Source organism: Saccostrea cucullata, unplaced genomic scaffold (assembly GCF_032062105.1).
Source record: "Saccostrea cucullata isolate Sc308-1 unplaced genomic scaffold, CSIRO_AGI_Scuc_v1 ctg2266, whole genome shotgun sequence".
Taxonomy (NCBI): Eukaryota; Metazoa; Mollusca; class Bivalvia; order Ostreida; family Ostreidae; genus Saccostrea; species Saccostrea cuccullata.
The window spans coordinates 29869-50722 of NW_026926595.1; the positions used below are offsets into that span (position 1 = coordinate 29869).

At 32.0% G+C, this 20854-nt stretch overlaps 1 protein-coding gene across 1 annotated transcript; it reads left to right on the forward strand.

The window, feature by feature from the left end:
* The first annotated feature begins 5626 nt into the window (after window positions 1-5626).
* On the forward strand, window positions 5627-20481 carry LOC134272187 (perlucin-like protein). Its single transcript, XM_062754437.1, has 5 exons — window positions 5627-5729; window positions 14525-14616; window positions 14940-15002; window positions 20003-20114; window positions 20237-20481. The coding sequence occupies exons 1-5, from the start codon at window positions 5660-5662 to the stop codon at window positions 20455-20457; spliced, it is 558 nt and encodes a 185-aa protein (XP_062610421.1). The 5' UTR covers window positions 5627-5659; the 3' UTR covers window positions 20458-20481.
* Window positions 20482-20854: the final 373 nt, after the last annotated feature.

Here is a 20854-nt window from a genome sequence, read left to right on the forward strand (position 1 = left end):
TGATTTAAAGTGATGTAAATGACTATCTTCTGTTATACGTGTTTTCTTGAATGTAATTTGATATTAAATTCCTTATATTTGCAAAGTAATTGTAATTTAATTAACTATTTTAAAAATCCATGTAATGGTATTGGTTATTTAATTGAAGGTTTCCGGAAAGTTATTGTAATTTAACTAATTACCTTCCTATGTAATTGACACCATCCCTGTCGTTAAATATTCACATTTTTATATTCTTCTCAAGAACCACTGGGCCTATTTCAACCAAACTTACCACAAATTATTTTTGGTAAAAGGGAATTCAGATTTGTTCAAATGAAGGACCATCCCCTGTTCCAAGGGGAGATAATTATGAGTTAGTGAAAAATTAATGTTAAAAAGTCTTTTCAAGAACCACTGGGCCAGGACACAGTTGAAACTCATGTGGAATCGGCCTCAGGTAGCGAAGATTCAATTTTGTTCAATTCATGACCTCTCGGGGAAGGGTGGGGCCACAATGACTTATCAAAGTTTAACATAGGAATACATGGCAAAAATCTTTGAAAATCTTCTCCAGAACCACTGGACCAGGAAATATGAAACTCATGTGGAATCATCCTCTGTTAGCGAAGATTCAAATATATTGAAATCATAGACCCTCCCGAGTAGGGTGGGGGCCACAATGGGTTTCAAAGTTCAGCATAAGAATACATAAAAAAATCTTATCAAATCTGCTTCTCAAGATTCACTGGGCCAAGAAAGATGAAACTTGTGCAGAAGCATCTTCTGAAAGGGAAAATTTAATTTAATTCAAATCAAGACCCCTTAGGCAAGGGTTTAGCCGCAATAGGTTATCAAGTTATTACATAGGAATGTATGGTAAAAATTGTTAAAATTTTTCACAAAGCCATCATGGTAATTGCTCATCAAAAAAAAAAAAAAGGACAAGCATAAAAATGTAATGTAGATGTGAAAATCAGGAGAATAGAGGAGTCCTAAAGTAAACAAATGAATACACAGGCTATATCAAGAAAAAAAAAACAATTTTATAAAAAACAAAACAATAATGTGACAAAAAATCATTCAAAGGAAGTGTAATTTAAAGTTTGTTTAAATACAGCCTCCCCTCCCAAGAAACCATTTTAATGATATATTTAAACTTTTCAATACTGAACTAATTTTGGCCTTTACCTATCCAGTTGCTCAAGTGAGCAATGTGGCTCCTGAGTCTCTTGTTAAAAAAATTATATGTAGTTCATATCATATTACAATAAATAAAAATTATTCAGAATTCTGTCTCGCATACAATCTCGCGGAAATGAGTTGAAACATTGGATATTATTATTTGTGAAAAAAAAGAATTACATGCTAAAACAGATTTCATATCATATAAAGATGCATTAAAAACTGACCAAAAACTTTTTTTGAAAAAAGAAGAGGCACAGTAACAAATTTATATTTTAAAACTTTAATTTCTTGCAAACGTAATTTGTTTTCAAAATTCAAAAGTGTAGTTCCAGCCTTTACGACTAACCTAGCTCAGCGTACAGTTGTTATCCCCTGCTTGATTGTTTGGTTCCCTTATAATCCAGTCCACTTCAAGAGAATTTGACTAACATAAATACTTATCGGCATTTGGATCAACTGATTACAAATATAAGTTTTCCTAATAGATGCAGGATTGTGTTATTACATTTTGATCATCGATTTTCTTGTTTTTAGTTAAGCATATACAGAATATGAGCATATCTTTTCTCATTATGTTTTTCTTTTTTTATTCAACAAAAAAGCACGAGATTAAAATTTCGTAAGAAAATCTACAAAGCAATAGTAACAATTTTTATGATAAGATACGTTCCCATTCCTTTTCAAAGGCACTCACTGAAAATTGAATCTGTGTAAACAAACTTTAAATTCATAAGACATTAAAAATCAAACTAATCCATCAGACTTATCTATAATATATTTAATATGAGATTTAACTTTAAGTAATAAGTCTATGATTTGTTTAGCTGTACTTGAAGCATATCATGTCAAATATAAATCCTGCATGGAGTATTGAAATAAGATTTTTTTTCTCTCAGTTCTTCATCTTCTGTATAACTATCCTCGATTTGATATTGATGATCTCTGCAGTCATGATTCTGTGCGTTTGATTTTTCAATTAGACAATGTCAATTGAACTACCTGATTGTCAAAATATCTCGTTATCTCTAAGGTGGTTTTACAATCTATGAAATGCATTACTTTGAATCTGCATTCAGAACAACTCTTGAAAATAACGCTCTTAAAATTACCAGGAAACAAAACTAAAAATGGAATTAATTTTAATTACATATCTTGTATTTCATTGAAAACATTTACAAATAAATATATAATTAATATTCAAGAAAAGTATCTATTTCATCTACACTGGTATATGCCAGGCGCGTAGCATCGGAGGGGAGGGGAATTTGCTGTTAGAGTATACCCCCTTTCCCGAAAAAAGATTTTTCTTAGTTTTGACAAGGTTCGAAATTGGACATTTTTTTTTCTTCCCTTTTTACTTTCATGATTTTGCGTGTATTTTTTCTAGCTGTCCCCACTCCACTCGCAAAAATGATGCTACACATGTACGTCACTGTATGCTACAGGTAACAAATTCAAACGAATGAAATTATCTCATTCTATTGTGTCAGCAGCGTTTGATCTATGACACACACGCTATAAGTTCAATAAATGAAATTGCAACAGTACTTCACATTCTTTTGAAATATTTTATTTCTATGACATCAAAATGAAATCAATTGCCTAATAGTTTTAACTGTTTATTTTGTACCTGAATATTATTCAATAACATCATCTAAAGTAATTGGAAAAATAAAATCGACTTCCTTATGGTCTCGACGTGTTACCTTCGTATCTTAATGAGGATGTGTTAATATCTGTAAAATAAATAATAAAATGGATCTCCAAATATACTATAATCAATGTACTCATCATCAGCTGCTGGTGTGCTTGTTTATGTAGAATTGAGCATACTTTAATAAACAAATAGTATTGAAATGAACATTTTATATTGTTTTTTTATCAATCCCTCCCAAAGAACTATAATTATTTTCTTTATCTGATAACACAAGACGAAATACTTCTGTAAAACTTGACTTGGCCCATTTTTTTTAAATGTGCTATCTCTTTGCTAATGATTATCTTAAGATGTTTTGTTTTTCTTGTTCTTTTTGTATTTTTTATATATACTGAAAGGAAAAAGAAACACAGGGTAAATTTTGAGGTGCATTAAATTTGTTTTTCTTAAAAGACTTTTTAGTTTTCCTATCTACCTTTTAAAATCTTCTTTCAAAAATATATAACCAAATTCTCATATGATTTTGTGTAATTATTCATGAGTAATTGAAGCTCAAATGACGATACCCCCCAAAAGGGAAAATCGAAAACTTTCATTATCTTCAATGTCCATCTCGTGCATCTGTCAGAGTCTTATTTCTCCTTTGCATGGAATTTCATTAGAGTGTTTATCTTTCAAACCCTGGCTATATTTAGCATGGGTAACCACGCAAAAAAATTAGTCAAACGGCGCGCGCATGTGCAAGTGAGAGGAATACAACAGTAAGTTGACGGACTCAAAAAACCAAATTGCGGAATTGTTTTCTTTCAAATTTCGTATGAATGTAATGATTATAATCGTGTACACTATAAATGGCTGTTTATGTGGTAGTAAGGTGGCGATTTAAGAGCTAGCAGGACGAATAACCCGCTCGTAACATGGCTCTGTTTCGCGTTAACGTCATCGTCACGGTTGATTGAAATCCACTCCAGACCCTCTCTGACAACGGCTAAAAAGTTTTATGGGGGAAAATTTACAAGAGACTGCTAAGTAAACCGTAGTTGCCTTTTTCATTATTTAGGCAATTTGAAAACAAGACCGCATTGAACTTCCGTAAACTGTGCCAAGATTGCAATAAATTCATAATGTCTCTTAATATTGAAAAACGATGTGCATACCTCATATGCATCAAATAATGCAACAAGATTTGTGGACAAACACGTCGTTATCAAATTGCACGTGTTTTGGCCTTTTAAGCGTTTTCCATACGTGACGTCATAAATTTTACGGTTGAGTAATTCTGAATACTGATTTTGATGCACAGTAACTAAATTTCCCATCCGACCAATTTTCGTAACTTTCTGTCATGTGGTCAAATTTTTATCGACAATTATGCTACCCTGCGTTTCTTTTTCCTTTCAGTAAATATTTTTCATATTTTAAGTATCCTTCAATCAGAGCTTGTCTTCTTTTCTTTGAATGTGTTTTATCTGTTTTCAACAAAGAATTATTCACTTTATTACGACATTTGGAACCTTTTTGGCTATCCATTTTAAGCTTAACATTACAATACATGTACATACATATTAATCTATTATTATTATGCAAGATAATTACGCCTTGATTCTTTTGTTAAACATATTTTTATTATGACAGAAAAGGTAATTGAAACTATATATATGAGCCTTAAAATTTGCACTGGATCACTTTCGAATTTAAGGTATCCGAAAATAGGGGGAGACATTTAAATTGCATGATTGGAATAGTTGAATGTAAATGAGTAAAGTGATTATACATGTCTTATCAATCGTTGACACTCGTATGCATATGAAAAACAATAGACCCAAGTCTTAAAGCTACTGTCAATCGGAATAATTTGATACTTTTGTGTAATATAATATACCAAAACCTGCTCTTTAGACATTGTTTAATACCTATGAAATATAAATCAAATGAATGTTGAAATTTTAAACACCAGGACCCAACTCTCATAGTCCACTCATCCTATATCAAATACAAGCTGCTGCGGCGAGCTTGCCTATTATTAGAAGACATATCATAAATTCAGTTATTAGTTGCTAAATAATAGCTTTAAGGTCATCTCTAAGTCAGTACAAAGCACCTATAGATGGCTTCCATATAGTATCTAAGTCAACATTAAGATATACTTTAAACTCTCTGCACGTCATCATTAAGCACCATTGCACAAGCGCTAATATTGCTTTTTATACGTAATTTTTTTTCTGGTATTAATTTCATCTCGCAGATTATAAATGTTGCTTTATTTAGTGTTCGTAGTTTTTCGAAATAAATGATAAAAGTTTCTTAACCACAAATTTCTTAATGCTGAAATTCAACGTTTGGCAATCTGTATGCATTGATGTCAAACTAAAGTAAGCGTTATTCAAGCGTAATGTCTGAGTTCGATTTACTCGATTTGCGGAATATTCAAAATGCTCTTTTTACATGTAATACATGTTAAAAACAAAGGAATCTATCTCACAATATTTCCCATGAATTAAGCACTTGGCTTGATTTATTTTTAAATCAATTATAAAATATGTGTCTATGGTTAGAAATGAATTTAAACGCAAGTATCGACTAATGTTGGGTGTATAGACTTTTTTAAGGTTATGCAAGAATAGTTCTAACAAATAAATGCTCAAATTCTGAAATTGATTGTCAATAAGACATAAAAGTTATATTATGGTGAAAAAACATATGGCGAAAATGTTCAATTGTAAATAATTTTATTAACTAGTCAATTCGGAATGTAATTGATTTCTGTAGACTATAAATACAAGCAATTTTGGAATATTTTTATCACAACGCAAAAGCTTTTCAATTTTGTTGAAAATGCATTTCAAGTTCGAACATCTCCTTTTTCTGATTGTTTACAGTTTCGTCGTTGGTAAAATTCATGCAGGTATGTAAATGCTGTGATAATTGTAATGACAAATTAACAGAAAAATAAAAATTGAAAATTTTAAACAATAATGTGTGCACTACAAGTGTCCAGCTAATATATGCAAACGATATCTTTAAATCACTACCAAATTTAGTTTTAGGTCATTATTTACACATTGAATTGTCAAAGAATTTTTCTGTTATTTCCAATTCATGACAAGGAGCACATTGTCGGTGTGACCGGTCGGCCTCAATGGGACCTGATCCCACCTCTGATATCTTAGAGGTCTATGTTTACATAACAAATGTAATTCATTCTGTATTAGAATAGCTGTAATCACCTACATGTATGAATGCTAAGGACAAAAATTAAAAAGAAAGAATGAATCTTCATAACTCTGCTTTCTCGCTTCTTTTCGAACACAGAATTTTAGCTTTTCAAGCCATAACATTGTCATATTATAGCTAAAGTCCTCAAAAATAATCTGTATAGATACTCATAAGAGAATTTTTGTGAAAGAAACTTTCAATATATACATGATATTGATTACATAAAATCGTATACTTCACTGTAAAAACCCGGCTCAGCCATTACATCTATGAACTTCTTTTGCAAATAAATTCAAGACTTGCAGTCATTGAGAGCAATAACACAACACTTGACAAAAGGCTGAGTGAGATTGAAAATAAAATGACACATTTCCAGTCAATAACCGACTCCATATCTACACTAAATGATAGGGTAAACAAATTTGAGAGTGAGGTCAAGAATGTGAAACAGACCGTGTCGTCCATTGAAGCAAGTGCTCAGTCTATGAGTGATATGTTTGAGAATGTTAAATCACATGCAGATCAAGACCTGAAAGCTATTCGAATTGATACAGCCAATTTAGACAAGAAATTATCTGATGATATTACAGACTTAACCAACGGTCAGCGTGAATTACATAAATCAGTGATCGATCTAAAAAGCAGGTCAATGAGGGATAATTTAGTATTCACCGGCATACCTGAAAACAGAGATGAAAACTGTGAAGAAGTTCTGCGAGATTTCCTGAAAACCAAGCTAAAAATCCATGATGAAATTCCCTTAGAGAGAGTGCATCGTTTAGGAAAACCCGATGAGTACAGAACCAAGCCAAGGAACATTGTGGCAAAGTTTAGCTTTTATAAAGATCGTGAATTTGTTCGCAAACGTGCCCCTCTCAAACTTAAGGGATCTAACATTTGGGTGAATGAACAATTTCCACCGGAGGTAGAGGAGAAACGGCGCAAGTTGTATCCAGTTATGCGCAAGGCGATGAAAAACAATAAACGTGTGAAACTTGTTGTGGACAAATTGTACATTGATGGTGAGATGTATGAACCAAGTGATACAGAGGAACACGTCAACTCCCTGAACTACCCCACTCAAAGGATGTCCCAGAGTTCCAGCAACACACCGTGGACGTCCGGAGCGCGCCGCGAGCCTGCCAATAATGACAATCCTACACCACCCCCACGAGGAAACAAACGCTTTAGGAAATCTTCGACACCGACGAAATAGGAGAGCGCGGAGGGTCAGAAGTCAGCAAACAACTCTATCAAACTTCTAAGTTTAAATGTTTGTGGAATCAAAAATAAACTCAATTACAGTGAATTTTTAGATCACATCTCCAATTTTGATATTATCGGCTTTACTGAAACAAAAACTGATGACGCTGATTTAATTCACATTCCAGGTTTTACATTATTTATGAAAAATAGACAAAAATTGTCAAAAACTCGGTCAGGAGGAATTATTTTAGCTGTAAGAGATAGTTCGGTTAAATATGTGAAAATATTGAACACTACTTGTAAATATGTTCTTTGGTTTAAGATAAGCAAATGTATTTTTAATACTGATGAAGATGTAATATTTGGTGTCGTGTACCTGCCCCCGGAAGGCAGTAAATATGCTTCTACAGATTGTTTTTTAGACATTGAGAGTGAACTTATTTCTATATCTAAAGATAGCAAATATATGTGTTTAATGGGTGATTTTAACTCAAGAGTTGGCAATTTGAATGACTGGTTTGAAGCTGATGATTTTCAGTTACAATTACAAAAATGTGAGGAATTTTTTAAGACAGCCATAGAGACTAGAACCATTATTTTTGATAACTTTAAGATTCCTCTCCGTAGGGTAGTACAAGATGTCCATGTTAATAACTTTGGATACAAAATGATTGATTTTTGTAAAAACAATGACATTTATATTGTAAATGGCCGTGCTGGCAGTGATAAATACGTGGGAGGTTTAACTTGTAAGGGTAGTAGCACAGTGGATTATGTGGTTGCCACAGCACCTATGTTTAAATTTATTAAAGATTTTGATATCTCTGACTTCTGTAACTTGTATTCGGACGTGCACAATCCAGTTTCATTTTCTATTTTACCAGCGCTTTCCACAGAACACAGGTGTGAAGACATTGTTGAAAATCAGTCACGTGTAAAACTATGGTCACAAGACCAAGCAAAACATTTCCCAGGGAATATGGATATATCTAAGGTCAAGGACATAGAGAATGAGTTAGATATTTTGACTAGTAGTACAGAAACAAGTAACATTAGTAAAGACACTTTAAACGATGTTACTAATAAGTTATGTGGTATATTTTTAAACACAGCTAAATCAACATTTGGGGTTAGTCGTAATTTTAAGAAAGATAATTGTGAAAACAAACGCAATAAACCCTGGTTCAATAAAGAGTGTAAGACCGCGAGAAAGAAATATCATTTGGCAAAGCGATTAAATAGTAAAAATCCTTGTTTAGAAAAAAAGCTAATCTTCAATTAGAAAGCAAAAACTATAAAAAGATTATGGATTCATGTATAAAAGATTATAGGAAAGGCATAACAAAAAACTTGAAATCATTACGATCAACAAATACTAGAGAATACTGGAAAATTTTTAAATGGTCCTAATGCGTTAAATAAATGTGCTGTAGATATTAATGCTATGTTTGATTTTCTGAAGGGCATCAATGAAGGTCATGACAATGACATAGAAGATGTTGATACTCTAAGTTTTCCAACAGATAGCCGTGTATGTGATGATTTTTTGAATTTTGAGATTAGTGAGGAAGAAATTTTATGTGCAGTTAAAAAATTGAAAAATAATAAGGCCGCAGGCTATGACCACTTGTTAAACGAACATATTTCATCAACAATAGCTACTTTTTTTGCCTGTATATAAAAAAATGTTTAACTTGATTTTTGATAGTGGAATAATTCCAGACGAATGGCTCACGGGTATTGTCAAACCGATTTTTAAAAATAAAGGTGACCCAACAAATCCAGAAAATTATCGTCCAATAACACTTTTAAGTTGCCTTGGTAAGCTTTTTACCTCCATTTTATGTAAACGCTTGGAATGTTATGTAGAGAGCTTAAATCTTATAAGCGAAAGCCAAACTGGCTTTCGGAAAGGTTATTCTACCTTGGATAATATACTTAGTTTACATTTTCTTACAAACATGGTGATGTCTCTCAAAAAGAAACTTTTTTGTGCTTTTATTGACTTCAAACAGGCATTCGACACAGTGTGGAGAAATGGGCTTTGGTACAAACTGTTGAATAATGGCATTACCGGAAAATGTTTTACTTTTATAAAAAATATGTATAATGGAGTCAAGTCTCTTGTGACTATGAATGGTCTTTCATCTGAATTTTACAATTGTAACATTGGTGTCCGCCAAGGAGAAAATTTATCACCTCTCCTGTTTTCTATGTATATTAATGATCTAGAAGAGTTTCTGGCCAGCAAAGATGTACATGGGCTATCTTTTAATAATGCAAGCAGTTCAAACTCTGTAGAAAATGAAATTTTGATGTATTTTAAATTATTTATTTTGTTCTATGCTGACGATACAGTTATAATGTCTGAGTCTGCAGAGGGTTTACAACATGCTCTAAATGAGTTTCATTCATATTGTGTACAATGGAAACTGACTGTCAATGTAGACAAAACAAAAATTATGATTTTTTCGAAAGGTCCATCTGTTAAAAATGTATTTTACTACAATAATTCTGTTATTGAAATTGTGAACGAATTTAAATACCTAGGTATACTGTTTTCTCGATCAGGTTCATTCTGTAAAACTAAAAAAACATTTATGTGAGCAAGCTCAAAAAGCCATGTATGGAATTATACGAAAAATTCGACAATTTAATTTACCAGTAGATTGCCAGCTTGATTTGTTCGATAAAGTTGTCACTCCAGTACTTTTGTATGGATGTGAGATATGGGGTTTTGAGAACATTGATATAATTGAACGTGTTCATCTTTAATTTTTGAAACATATTTTTAATCTAAAAAGTAGTACTCCTAGTTATATGGTTTATGGCGAAACAGGCCGCTTTCCTTTGTATATAACAGTGTATTCGAGAATGATATCCTATTGGGCAAAATTATTGGTGAGCCCTGAAAATAAGATTGTTTATGTCACATATAGACATTTATTTGAACAGTTCAGTACAGGAAGTCATAAGAACCCTTGGATTTTATGTATTAAGAATATACTTGATAGTTGTGGCTTCTCAAATGTGTGGAATGAACAGACCTTTATAAATATTAAATGGCTAAAGGCTATAGTTGATCAACGTCTTAAAGATCAGTACATACAGAAGTGGCAAAGTAATATGCGCGATTCATCTAAAGGTCTCTTTTATAGTATCTTCAAAACAGAATTTGGATTTGAAAAATATTTAGCCTTACTACCAAAAAAATTTAGAACAATATTAATTAAACTAAGAACAACAAATCATCGTCTTCCAGTTGAGACTGGGAGATGGTTTGGGATTCCCAAAAATGATAGACAATGTAATCTTTGTAATAATGGACAAATAGCTGATGAGTATCACTAAATTTTAGAATGCAAATATTTTTCCGAATGTAGAAAAAAATATCTTCCCAGTAAATATTGTAATAGACCAAATTTTTTCAAATTATCAGAATTGTTGTGATCTGCTGACTCCAAATTATTGATTAAACTATGTTGTTACATAAATAGAGTATATGAAAAAGTCTGTCCTCCATAGTTATCTTTGTTACTTTATATGAATATTTCCGCCATTTCACGTGTATCTTGTATATTATTCTTTGTATATATTGTACATATTGTTGAACCTCATGTACCATTGATATGGTCTGAGTGAATAAATTGAACTTGAACTTGAACTTGAACTTGTAGGTCCTTCTCTATTATTCGAATGAGAAGGCAGAGCGTCTTTCAAGCATGCGATTAGTGTGAATACATCAGCGTGTGTTCGAGATGTACTAAGTTTTATGAATAACTGACACATAAGCCCCCTCTTATTTCTTATTAGAGACCGACAAAATATAAGCATAGATTCTTAATTAAATTATATGGCAGTTTTTTTTTCTATTAAACTTACGAGTTATATTTGGAATGACTTATTAAATCTGTAAACAGAGCGTATATTACAGGATACACTATTTTTCATACGCGAAAGAAACCTTATTTTTAAAAGACAATTAATCTGTTTAAGGTTATTACTTTTACATGTATAATAAGAATTTATTTTATAGCAAATATATAATTTTAAAAATTCTAGGGCTACAAAAAAAAAAAAAAAAATATGTAGGCGGTTGGATTATGATTAAAAAACTTAACTTTGTGTACAAAAAATAAATCGTTAAGAAAGTGAAAATTAAAAACGTCAGTATCATCGCTTGTGAAAAATGAAACATCAGTGTCAGTGTATTTTGTGCAGTCGAGATAACATTAATATTGCTTTGAACTAAATCCTGTTTATTTTTGCCAGACAAGTTAATATTATCTTCTTTATATATGAATTCAATAATTGTTGAAATTCACTCGTGTACTAACTCTCTCTCTCTCTCTCTCTCTCTCTCTCTCTCTCTCTCTCTCTCTCTCTCTCTCTCTCTCTCTCTCTCTCTCTCTCTCTCTAAGTGCATTTTCTTGCTTTTAAACATAATGCTTTAAAAATACATGTACCTGCGAACATTGAATTTTTTAAATGATCTGAAAAAAAAAGTTTTTGGGTCGATGTAAAAAGATTTAGCATTTGCAGAGTCGTACGAAGAAGCCCGAAGCTTCCATCTATTCAATTTATATGTACATTTTTTGTAAATGTTGTCATCCAGTTATTTTTTATCCGTTATATGTAGGTCTTTTAGCGCTCTGTATTTCAATTTCTCCCCCTTCATGTTTTTCAACTTGAAGTATGCATTTGTGCACTTGTAACAAACAGGCTATTTTCTAAAGATATGATCAATTAGTGTTTTTCAAATGACGATCTATGAAATTTATGAAAGTTCTAACTAAAATAAAAAAAAACATTTTTTCTATCTTTCAAGAGTCAATAAACATTGCGCCGATGTATATTTCGAGACAAAGGCATATACTGATAGATACCGAAATAAATCAAACAAAATCGACGGAAATGACCTTTAATAACAATTCAAAAATCTTAACATATACATGTATCCTAATTAAGGATTTCACCCAGAAAATAAATGACCATTGATATCTCGCTGACACATGTACACGATATAACATGGGTGATAAAAGCGCGAAAGTGAATAAATTTAAGTTAAGTGTTCTGTGCTTTGTTATTCATGAGGTCAAAGGCAGGTTGAAATTTGTAAACAAGGTTTCTTTACTATAGAGACAAGTATCCGTGAATTTGCACCTTTTCGGAAAATACTATATAAGCGCAAGACTGTTTCAATTTCGATCACGAATGTGAATGACTAGTTTTTCTCGCATAATCACCAGTGTAAGATTGACTTGTCCGGTGTGAGACAACAGTGTGAGATTTTTCTGTCTTACACTGTGTATTAATACGCCACGAACGAGAACGTAAACATTCCGTCATTATATAAAGAAATTGTAACAATGTAAAAAAAACACATAATTAAACTGTTGTCATTTAACTTTTTAGTATAAACTTATTTTCATTCAAAATATTGTCGTATTTTCACTTTTTTAATGGCACTATTTTTAGATCGGGGAATGATTCTTCTTTTACGCTCTCTGATAGATAAGTTTTTTATTCCCAGTTTTTATCTTTCTGATTAATTTACAGATTTTTAATTAGATGGAAAATTAAAAATATTTTTTTAGCCCCATCATGGCAACGTCATTGACAGGCCGTTATTTTGGATAAAATAATGCGAGAAAAATAATCATTCATTACATACTCGTGTGGGAATAGTGAAATTCCACCTCGGGGCCAAGATTCACGGTCTAGGACTCGGCAAAGCCTCGCCCTAGACTGTGAATCTTGTCCCCTCGGTGGAATTTCACTATCCCACACTCGTAGTAATGAATGATTCTATTAATCTCTTTGCATTGACCGTATTTTCGACAACTTGAAACATCCATGCGCTCATATTAAAAATTAGCGTTCAAACTGGTGGTGTGGCCTAAAGTCTATGAGAAATTGATGTAAACAACGTACCCCTGCTATATTAATCAAATAAACACCTAGTTACAGTGCATGGAATTAAAAATTGAAATTGAAATCAATAAACTACAATGTTTGATGGAAAGATTGAGGCAGAAATATGTAGAAAATCTTTAATTATATTTTTTTGGTAAATTATCGAGGGCACAGGTGCTTGAGGACAGGAACAACCCCCCCCCCCCCCCCCCCCCCCCTTGATATAGACCCCTGGGCTTTTTCGATTTTTTTTTCTCATAAAAAATCTTTCATTGCCATATTTGTGATAAGATCTTTACCAGGAAATCGAAAAATTACCTAACACAAACGTTCTATTAAATCTATATATGTACCCTACATTCTCTATATAAAAATCAACAAGGTTGCAAACTCCGTAAAAAGCTTATTGAACGGAAGTAATGAGGAGAGGACTAATATCCGATGTTACACATGTACCTAAATATGCGTGTAAAATATCAACAATAGATATATTCTTGTTTTTTTTGAACGAATTTTTCATCAAATTCTATTTTTTTTTTAAATTTTATTTTCAAACGTTTTGTAGATTTACACAAATATTTAAGGAAAAGAAGATATTTTTTATAAATTGCATTTTTAAAAGGGCATAACTCTCACATGCAAATCAGGTATTTGAAAAATAATTAGAGAATTTCATTTCACATCAGCTGTTTAGAACTCTATTCTCCCAATACATTTGAAAGACATTACATTAAAGTGTATATCAACCAAATTTCTTCAAAAGTTTACTTCAAAACAGTGTCTCAGACCTTCTGCAGAAGTGTGTATTTTGGTAAAAAGTCGTCTCCTCGCCACTTCCGTTCACTAAGCAAAAACGCAGACTGTAGCCTGACATCCTTTCGAAAACTTGGTCATAACGACTTTTAAAGTACCCTAACCTTCATGAGAGCTGGTGGTTAATGAAAAGAATATTCAATCTACAATATGAGTTGTTGATTTTAGGGCTTTGCTTAGATTTATGAGACGATTCAACCAAAATTCTCGCCAGTGCCTTCCGGTTTGCAGACGAAGTTGACAATCTTGTTAATTTATATATAGAGAGGGTAGATATTTTTTTTTTTTATAAAATGTAAGTTTAAGCACATTTTCTGAATTGATAGGATAGATTATATCACAAATGTATCATCCATATACAATTTATGTGAAAAAAAGTCCAACAGGCCCGGGGGGCCATATGGGGGGGGGGTGTCCTGTCCTCAAGCACCTGTGATCGAGGGTCAAAATTCGGACGTTAAAACGATTCTTTCTTTAGAAGATGAAGATGAAGGCATATGGCAGTTTTTCTATTTTCGATACAAATTTGCTTTATCCCTTTCCTTTCAGATTCGGTAGCAACTTGTGAAAAAGGGTGGGTCTCCTACCAAAGAAGATGTTATTATTTTTCAACATCCACAGCTACATTTAAACAAGCAATGGTATGACTAGAATCTACATACATGTTTGTACGCTTATTTTAATTAAAACTTAGCATTTCAATCCCTATTATTTTAAGTATATTTCATAACTTAATCGAATTTATTTACTGTCGAAAGTAATTGATTGTTTTCATTAAATTAGATGTTTGGAACATTTTTTTCTTTAAAGCACAGGTGCGCTGCTTGAAAGTCAAAAAGAGTAGGCTAAATTTTTTTTTTTACTAATATGCAAAAATTTGATGCGAAATAATTATTTATGATATCATATGATGTTATATTTCTTAAACGCTATTCAAAACACATTTTTTTTTTAAATTGTATAGTCTGCACGTTATCTGATGGGCGCAGAAATGATGGAGCTTCAAAATGCAATGGAAGAAAAAATGGTTTGATAACCAGATACAATTACGAGGTACAATTTTATGAATTTATAATATTTTATACACTGTCAAAGCAAACAATATTATGACTGTCAGTGTTTAAATAAATACATTATAGAATATATGTAATATCTCCATCTGATTATTGCTCTTTATAAAAACAAAGAAAATAATATTAAATTGTTTTTCCTTTTATTTTTATCTATTACATATTTACTGTTTTTTTTCCCTATATAAAAATTATAGGTAGTAAAATGTGATAAATTCCTTTGGAATCACTGTGAATGGACTAAACCCTGTGCTTTAGGCATATGAGATAATTGCTGCTTTTAAAGTTCATCCCCGGTTATCTGTAATTCTCTTGATTTTACTTTTTTATCGGTATGATATGTTAATGGACGTATCCCCGTGCGTAAGTCAAGTGTGCTAATTCCCGCTCTGAAAGCTAATTCCCCGTCTTTCAAAAACTTTATTTTTAGGTCTTTCCACCTTTCTGTGGAGAGATCTATTGAAATGCTTATGTTTATTATTCTTTTTCTGCCGTTCTTTTGAAACCACAAGACTTATCGGTACATTTAATAGTTCATGATATTGGATATTTAAAGTTATTCCGAAAAACGACCCAAGAAGTTTGAACTTTGACCCCTTTCGAAGTTATCGCCCTTTACGCAAGAAATGCTTGTTATCGCTACTCCTCCGAAACCGTAAACCGTATAGGTATGAAACCTTCACCATGTCTTTGACTACTTGATAGGATCTTTCAATCTATTCATTGCAAAAGGATCCATAGAGCCCTTTTATGAGTTATTGCCCCTGAAAGTTTTTGAATTTTACAAATAACTAGAGCCGAGCTCGTTGCAAAGCAACGAGTAGGTCTTCCGTTGGAGCTGCGGACAGGTCACTTCACATTTTTACAAGAACAACCTCTATTCTAAGGATGAGCCTCTTGTGAATCTTAATTACAAAGTTATGGTTAAACATTTTTTCTCTCTGTCATGATCTGTGACTTTGATTTGCCTTCATAAAGGTCATGACACATCTTCTAATTATAAATAATCTATGTTTCAAGTACGATCTTCCAATGATTTTTATTTATGAATTCGTAGTGTGGAAAAGAAAATATTTTTTTCTGTAGGTGACCCTGATCTCTATACAGAATTACCTTAAATCTGTGTCAAGACAAACGCGCAATCTCAAACAATTCTTTTGATTAGAAATTCATAAACCTGACAGGCATTTTACAGCTTTTTTTGTCAGTGACCCTGAATTTGTTAAAATGGCATTATTTTTAGTCATCTGAAAACGGAGGACCATAAGCAGTCGATCAAAGGCCAGATTGAATTTATACTATTTTCTGAGTCAAAATAATACAAAACCTTTTTCTCACAAGAAATCTCTGTATCAAGTATGAGCTTCCAGATATTCTCGATTACATATATAAATGGCTCGGACAAAACATTAACTCTTTCTCTAGTGACCTTAAATTTGCCGTAATATTGCCTTGAACCAATGCCATGACACACCCTAGAGCCATTGGAAATCTTTGTATCGAGTAGTGTGAGCTCCCAGATTCTACATAAATTTAAAGCCTGGCCTGGGAAAACCTTGAGAGGCAGAAGGACAGCTGGACAGTGAAAAAGACAACGTTATTCCTAACACATCCACCCCCACCCCACCCCCAAAATACACAATTACTTTGTTTGCGGTGGTACATCTTCCTATTTTAAATTTTGAATACCTAATTAGGTCATGATTTGAAAAATAGTAATCTTTATTTCATGTATATCAGGAAGCTTTCGTAAGTATGGGTTCTCATTCTTGCCCAGAAGTTCGTGAGAATATTTTTTTAAAGACTCCCTCCTAATTTAGCTAATCGTTTTTCTACATTATCTTCATTTTATATCCCCCAAGGTTGCCTATCATGATCAAAAACACGTTAGGCCGAAACAATATGGGTTTATACATGCCGTTCAATCTATTTACATTTCTTTCCGAGAAGGAGGAAGCGCATGGATGAAAGATTAAAGAATTAAAGAAAATGCCGGATGTACTACACCACCCGTGCATGGACTTCATTTTAGTACATGTACTACATATTGTGCTTGAAGTTGAATAATATCTATAAATAAATTTAATTAAAATAGGAAATGGAGATTACGTTTAATAGAATAAATTAGACAATATATTTGATACAAGAACTATATGATATAAAATACATGTATGTATATGAGCAAGGCGAGTCTCTCTCTCTCATTCATGTATTTTTTAACCAAGAAAAATAATGAGCGTAAGATACAAGTTCATTATTTTAAAGAAAATACTCAATTACATGTACATGATGTATATACGGTAAAGGATACAAATGGTTTGATTATGCTGTCGCTTATGATTTTAACAATTAAAATTAAGTCGTGAAAATGTAGTAATTACATGTAATAATGATAAATTTGTAATATTCAGTACCTGCAGATTGTAATAAAAGTTCTTAAATTTTCAGTTCTGGAAATACAATGCAGGTTTATTACTTCTTACATGTATAACCTGCTACCAATATTTAATCACGGAACAAATGAAAATTAAATGTTAGCACATTATACATGCTATACTTAACAAAATAATTTACGGGTTTTGAATTAATTATAAAAAAAATTAAGTTTGATTCATTGCTTTAAAATCTTAAATTATTTTTTCAACTTTACTATCAAACCTGTAATATGAATAGGCATTGCGCAGCACAGAAGTCGCTTATGAAGTTTAGACGTGCCAGAGTTACATGAACCTATCGAAGTTTAATCCATTTCATTGACTATAATTCTATCCATATGATCCGGAAGATTCTTTTTAAAAGTTTAAAGTTGGTATAACCATATGGGAAATAATCTGTGATAGGGAAAAATGTGTATGAGAAAATTTTGTTATTGAAAACGGATTTATTATTTGAAATCAATTATTGTTCAAGTAAAGTAACTGCAGATCGCTAGTCCTTACGCAATGTATCATCAAAATGAAAAGTAAAGTTTTGTACTAAAAATAAAATCTAAGGCATTTTAAGATGGCGGTATTATATAGAACACTCAAGTCTTGTACTGCTAAATAAAATTGTTCGTTCATCGAAATGAATTTGAATGGGAAAAAGTCTCATAATATTTATCTTAATTCACATTTATAATTTTCCGAATGGAATTGCGGGGACGATGAATGAAAACTATCATGGTTATGTTACATAACTGAAAACACCGAGCTGACGCATAACTTAGAGATCGTAATATGCATACAGCTAATGATGTCAATTATTCAATGCATACAGTTTAAAATTACTTAGTACATAGTTTGTTGTAATAATAAACGTATAAAAAGATTTTATATTCTCCGCTTTTGAACACTATTTAACTAACTAAAAAATAAGAAAAGAAAGTCTAGTTGTAATAGATAATTTAATAGCGAATCATAAAGCACGTTTAAAACCTTATTTAAAAGAAAATTAACATTAAATACCCTTGGGCATATAATTGATGGCAAGTCTGTTTAAGTTAAACACATGAAGAGGCTTGATTTCCTTTCCGATTGGAAAACGCTACCTGTTTACCTGGCCTGCTTTCTACTACGTATAACGCAATACCCCCTGTATAATCGAACAAAACAACATTTTCATCAGATCAAAAAGGTGTAAAAGAAAAAAATTTGACCGTATGATCCAGATCGAAAAATTTACCGTTTTTGAGTTATAAATCAAAAACTTTCAAGCGCCCTAGATCCCTAATTAAAGGGGCCAGCCCCTTTTGAATAGTATTATATGAAATCCCTTGCAATTATGGACAACTTTTGTTCTACATGTCTTAACAAAATATTTTTTGTTTTTAAGATATAAAGGAAAATGTGTCGAATTTTTTGCTTTTTTACGTGATCTAGATTTTGACCTCTCTCTAGCGCCATTTTTAATGCAAAAATCAAAAAAACAAAAACCGATGTGCACAACTTCAATACTTCCTCTCCTCAATTTCAAAGGGTTTTGTGCTCCAATTATTACCTTTTCTGAGCCTTTGTCTGGAAATTGGAGGTATGAAAAATTTAATCAAAGGGCAATAACTCCTTAATAGAAGGTAATTTCCGAATTTGGAAACAGTATTCTAAAAGGGTTTTGAAAAATCTAAAAGCCCTGAAAATTTGAACAAAATCCGTTCAGGAATGAGGAAGATATGAAGCGTCAAATTTGGCGTCTAGGAAGAAAACAAAAAAAAAAAGAATAATAAGAATAATCTTAATCATCAGAATCAGTAGAAGTTCCAACGAAAGACCTTAATTAAGAATTTTAAAAACGAGTCGTAGAGACATGGGGCCAACTGCATAAGATTCATTGATCTTTGACCTTAAAATTTATGTAAAAGACAAAGGTCAAGGTCATTCCAAATTGAGAAATAAAGCTATTTAAGTCTCTTTCAACTTATGTTATCTGTCTGTGTCTCATTAAAATGCACTCTTAAAACTATTTCAAAGATTTCATTCTTGTCCTCTGAGATTAACCCTTTTAAAAGTTATATACCCTTATGTGAAAAACCTTGTTATCGCTACTCCTCCAAAACTGTAGACCGTAGAGACACCAAACCTTCACTAATGTCTTAAAGGACTTTAGGCCTAATTTTACTGTATGAGTGCAAAAGGATCTGATGACCTTTATGTGAGTTACTGCCCTTTACCTTCTGTGTACTTACTATTAGACCTTATAACTTGAAAACTATTAGTCATAGAAGCATGGGGTCAATTGCATTATGACCCTTGACCTTTGACCTTGAATATTTTCTCTAGGTCAAAGGTCAAGGTCATTCCATTTTTTTAATTTTCATTTTTTCTATGCTTTAAGACAAATCTGGTTTCTTTTTCATGGAAATTAATTTTAAAGAGTCAGATATAAAAATTTGAAATTAAAAGAAAGTCGAAAGACCTCTTATTGTTCTGTGAACAATAAGTTTCTTAGTTGTTTTTACTTTTGTATCGGTATAATGAAACAGATAAAAAGTATATTATTGAGGGAGTTAGCAAGATTCCAGTTCCTTTCGAACAGGTCCATTTCACTCGGCTATATCTCGGGAAATAGTCCTGGCCTTGGAGAACTGGAATCTTGTTAACTCCCAAAACTCTTATACTTTAATTGTATATTATATGATCTATTTTTTTTTAATCGAAACTTAAAAAAAATATTAATAGTTATGAACATTGAGTAAGGTTTTAACGTCATCTTATAGGCCTCTCGGATCAGATTTGGCTTGGTGCAAGTGATTCTCAACAAGAAGGAAAGTTTATATCTGTTTCGAAGGCTGAGGAACTTCATTACAGTCATTGGATCAAGGGACAACCAGATAATACTGGAACTGAGGGAGAAAACTGTGCTACATACGCGGTTTCTCATAAAGGAATGAATGATGCTCAATGTTTTGACAAGTATAATTATGTATGCACAAAATGAAAATAAAAAATCATTATTTGTGAACTCTGCATTTTTTTCTTCTTATTTATAAGATTCAACCCAATTTCACGGTCATGTGGCATAATGGGTACTATAGGTAAATTACACATTAAGTTCTTGTTATTTACTTTATTCGAAATCTTAAAACCCCTCTTCTATTCTAATTGTATGATTTCATGATTTTGCAAATTCAAAAAGGAGTCATAAAGTGGACAAATGAAGACACAGGCTATATCAATAAAAAATTTCATCTTATAAACAGCAAAACCATAATGTGTCCAAAAACATTCCAAGGAAGAGAAGATTAAAGTTTGTTCAAATACAGCCTCCCCTCCCCAGAACCCATTTTAATGATATATAAAAGCTTTTCAATACTGAACTAATTTTTTGCTTTTTC

Coding starts and splice junctions, on each gene's coding strand:
- LOC134272187 (XM_062754437.1), top strand. CDS start 5,660: ATGCATTTCAAGTTCGAACATCTCCTTTTTCTGATTGTTTACAGTTTC. Junction 15,003..20,002: donor ATGCAATGGAAGAAAAAATG/GTTTGATAACCA, acceptor ATAATGAAACAG/ATAAAAAGTATATTATTGAG. Junction 20,115..20,236: donor CCTTGGAGAACTGGAATCTT/GTTAACTCCCAA, acceptor GTCATCTTATAG/GCCTCTCGGATCAGATTTGG.